The 4,724-nt window shown below is 29.8% G+C and overlaps 1 protein-coding gene across 1 annotated transcript in view; it reads right to left on the bottom strand.

Moving 5' to 3' along the window:
* Positions 1-3,325, bottom strand: part of LOC139525118 (uncharacterized) — a 184,509-nt gene extending 181,184 nt beyond the window's left edge. The window contains exons 1-2 of the mRNA XM_071320303.1: positions 3,111-3,325; positions 404-607 (exon numbers count right to left, since the gene is read on the bottom strand). Of these exons, the coding sequence (XP_071176404.1) occupies positions 404-607; positions 3,111-3,183 (277 nt within the window). The 5' untranslated portion in view covers positions 3,184-3,325. The remainder of the gene's footprint in view (positions 1-403; positions 608-3,110) is intronic.
* Between the last annotated feature and the right edge of the window lie 1,399 nt (positions 3,326-4,724).

The following is a 4,724-nucleotide window of genomic DNA, read 5'->3' as shown; positions in this document are numbered from 1 at the left end:
TTTTTGTCTTTTTCTGAATGGTATAGACTTTCCTAAACAACAAGATGGAATTCAATAACATTGGCATATTGGCACTTTGAAAATGATGTAATTAAAACATCAAAATCTTCATTCAAAAACAAATGCTTTAAAGGACAATATCTTGAGTTGCAGACTTTCTGCAAATTTCCGAACTTAAAATTGTATAAAAATTTGTCACTTCGGAATTATATTGGATTTCAATTGAAGGCTTCAAAAAAAACAGTTATCAACACATTGGTATAGTGTCCATGATTTTGTAAAAATAAATCGAAAATTAAAGAATCTGTTTTTATTAAAAATATGTTAAGAAGGTACTGAGGCTTCGATCATCCTCCTAAGATATGTAATATGTTTTCTATTCAAACTAGTTTGTTGTAGTTACCATCTAGCCATATTGGATACCACGTTCCACATTTGAATGTATCGGGTGCTTCAGTCGGTATTTCCGTCCCTGACTTGCTGATAACTTTGTACCACCCCTCTTCCAATGCATCATCACTAAATGCGAAATCAGTGTCGAAATTATAAGTGTATGCTGACGATCTTTTCTCTTCATTCTCAATCAAAGAATGATTTGTACATGGATCTATTAAAAAAATGCTTTCTTTTATGTAAACAATTAGAAAGTTGCAAATCATGATCATCATGTCCCCTAATATTACGATAAATGTAAATTTGATCATGGTAAATTTCATGCAAAAAAAATGTCCTTCATACGACAAAAGCTATATAAAATAACCTATGCGAAGAGAATATATGAATATAGGAGCGTTACATACTTTTTTACTGTCAGATGACTAATCCTTCCTGTTTATTTATTGAAGATGTCTTTATTTTATCAACATGAAAAACATTTTAATACATTTATAGCTGTTTTGATAAGAGCGTCACTGATGAGTCTTATGTAGACGAAACGCGCGTCTGGCGTACTAAATTATAATTCTGGTTCTGGCAAAAAGCATAATAAGGAAAATATCCTTGACAAATATCACTACTAGCCTTGTTAAAAGTCTGCTCGACCATCTTCTCTACTACTTTATTGTCTATTATTATCTTTTGAATCACAATGAATTCTTTAGAAAACTATTTAGTATTACACTTTTATTAAATCTGTTTATCCCCCCTTCAATTGAATTAATTATGAGGATATGTATGCTATCCATTAGCAAACTAGATTAGGCAACAATTAATTAACAAGTATTTGAAGAGCATTAAACACCAAACAAACTAATTATCTAGTTGTCAAAGCGTTACTACATAGTTTCTAAAGAATTCATTGGGATACAAAGGACGATGATAGACAATAAAGTTAGAAAAAAATAGACCCCGCCTAAAGTTAAATCCATCAAAGCACTTTGAACTAACCACATTCATTTATTTTCATCCTAAAAGATTTACGACTGTTGTAAATAATTTTAGTTAAGGGGGAAAATTAATAAATTAATTTCTTTCTTAAAATATATCAATATGAACAACAGAAAGGAAGGAGAAATATATAACTTTTTGTGTTTTGATTTGTTTTTAACAGGACGTTTTTCTCTTTTTGTTTCATAACCTTGTTTGTCTCTTAACCTATATATCTACTTTTAAACTGAACTTTGATTTATAGCTATTGCCTCTTACTAATTTTAGTTATTTGACAAAAAATTCTATTTGCACATTATGTTTGTTTTGCTAAAATGACATAATCAAGGTTTGAGTTTAATGTGTGTTACTTTAGAATACGGAAAGAATTCATATTGCCCCACCTTAACATAATATTTACAAATAACAATTAACTATTCAATTCTTAATATGTGTTTGATACTAGATATTATCCTTCGTGTATCAATAGCATTATTCATATACATCATTTACTCAGTAGTGCGTTCAAATAGTGATTTTTTTCTAAATCATATACATTTGTAATGTGATTTGGCCGCTTTTTTGCTCTTGTCCGAAGTGAAGAGCCTCTGGCTATTGTAAGTCTTGTATAATTTTTAATTTTAGATCATTTATATGATTTGGAGTTTAGAATAATATCCATTTACAATGAATAAGAACATATTTTTGTTTGAAAACCCTCTGGAGCCCGCCTCTGTGTGTGAGATTTTCTCGCTGTGTTGAGGAACAATAGGAAGACTTCGACTGTCTTCCGCCCTTTGGTAATGTAGTTGTATCTTTGACACATTCCCCATTTTCATTCTCAATTTCAAGTATGAGGAGTACAGGTTTAAACTGCAAGATGAAAAGAAAGCACATATACTTACAGATAGGCAAGATGATTGTAAAGATTAAATCCGTTCATATGATAAAAAAGACAATTCGTTATGCAAACTATTTCTGATTTTGCCATTTGTTTAATCCCAAATGACCGGACATAAATACACATGCAAACCGACCATTTGTTCACAGTATTTTTTAAGTTGCACAAGTGCATAAAACGTGCTGTTAGTATGATATTCGACATTGATTTTAGTTCATAATATTCAAAACATTGGAGCGAAGTAGAAAATACATATTAAAGTCATGGGAGCGTATGAATTCACCCAATGAAATACATACTATTGTTACTTTAAGGAGGTAGACCTAGGTTAAGGGAAATAACTCTTAAAATCATCAGTATGTTTGTGTCAACCATTTTCATAAATATATTCTAAGCTTCTAGGTTACATAGATTATCTCCAATCTGTTTCAGGTAAATGCTTAAAAAACATTGATGAAACTTGACTTGAACAAACACATAACTGATTTAAAGAGTTATCTCCCTGAACCAAGGTCTACCACCTTAAGAGTGTGTTTAAGTTTCACTTGAAAATAAAGAGAAATGCCTACCGTTGATATGGATTTAGCCCGAAATTACACATTACAGAAATTGTGACACCCGGGCATTAACCAACACAAATTAAAGGTAATTAGCTCTGTAATGGCACTTGTGGTTATATAATGCACGAAAGGCCTTTTATACAATTTATCTATTTATAGCAAAAAAACATCAGAAAAAAATCCTCAATCATTTACCAGCGTCGTAATTTTGATCAAAGACCATCATAAATTATATGCATGGTTACGATGCATAGATAAATAAAAATAATTAGTTTGATACCTACCTGCAAACACTCCAGCTGTTAAAAGAAGAATAGTAATAATAGCACCGTTGCGGAACAAAATTAAACGTGTCATCACTTCTCAATGCTCACTTTAATAATGATTAAATCCCATATATATGGATGTATAACAATACGTTGTTTCTACCTATTCTAAAAAAAACTAGTCGTCACCTTATTTTTGATAATGCTTTTTTCAATGAAGAAGTTTAAAAATATATTAAAGGAATATGTGAAAATTTCCCCTGTAAACAATTTTGTATGAATATAATTGGAAATAATTATGAGTAATGAAATAGTCAATTGATGTCTACCAATGTCAACCTTTAAAAACCTTATATAAGTCAAACATTTTGTATTTGCAGAGGTCCAGTGTGAGCTTTTCTTATCACTGTCGGTCTGTCGTCTGTTATTCTTCTATTTTTCTTTAAATATATTGCACTCATCGAAATCAAAATTGGTCACAATAATAATTGTAGTGTGAGATTTGCTTTCTTGAATTAAAAGTAAAAGCATTACTTTCACGGAATGTTCAGAACGCATACAGTTTCATTTTTGTCAGTGATAAAAGTCAACAAAGATATTGTTCAAATGATGATTTCTGACCAATTTATTGTATTTAGTCTATCATCTTATATGCTGTATTGTAACTTAATTTACTTACTACATTGAATACTTATAGATTTACAAAAACTGGAAACAGAAAAATTATCAGGAAAACATGATCAACATATAAATTATTTTAACCGTCAATTCACTATTATTGCCTGTATATGACATTCTTTCAGAAATTGAAAACTGATAAATTTGCAAAATCTGTAAACTGAATAGGAGTAAAATTGATGACCTATTAAGCACCAATAAGAACATAATGATTACTGAAACCATAAATTAACTCGTTGAAGGAGGTTCTGACCTGAATAAATTATAATAAATTATAATAACGCAAATTTTTTTTACTGATATATTGAAACTATAGAAAACAAATGCAATATCCATAAAACCTGTGGTTGTCAATCATTTTAATAAAGACATCTAGGAAAATTGCTTTAAAATTACTATTTGGGACAATTTTATTGACTTCGATCTCTGCTTTAATCACACAAGAACAGGAAATAAATATATCTAATGATATCAATAAAACGTATAAAACCATAAATGACTGCAACTCACATTTAACTCCTTACATAGTATAATTATAGTTATTGTCCTTACATTACGATTATTTTACAAATTTTCACGTTTTACATTTATAAATGAATATATTGTCTTAACATGAATGTATCTTTTTTTTAGAGATTTATTTCAAGTGCATATGCTGGTTTATCAACCAACATGACACCCATAACAGATAACGATTTGCATATGAACAATATGTAATAATTTCCTACTACATTTTGAAAGTAAAGTATATAGGAAGATCCGATCGGAGCACAATTGCTTAGAAAGCTATGGATAATACCTTGAAGATCCTAATAGACTTGTAGGATCTTCAAGGTAACCACAATTTTTTTCTTAAAATGTCCTGTTCCAAGTCAGGAAAATGGCTATTGTTATATTATAGTTCGTTTCTCTGTGTGTTACATTTTAATGGTCTGTTTCGTTCTTTTGTGTCGT

This window comes from Mytilus edulis, chromosome 5 (assembly GCF_963676685.1).
Source record: "Mytilus edulis chromosome 5, xbMytEdul2.2, whole genome shotgun sequence".
Lineage (NCBI taxonomy): Eukaryota > Metazoa > Mollusca > Bivalvia > Mytilida > Mytilidae > Mytilus > Mytilus edulis.
This window is presented reverse-complemented; position numbering and strand designations above follow the sequence as displayed.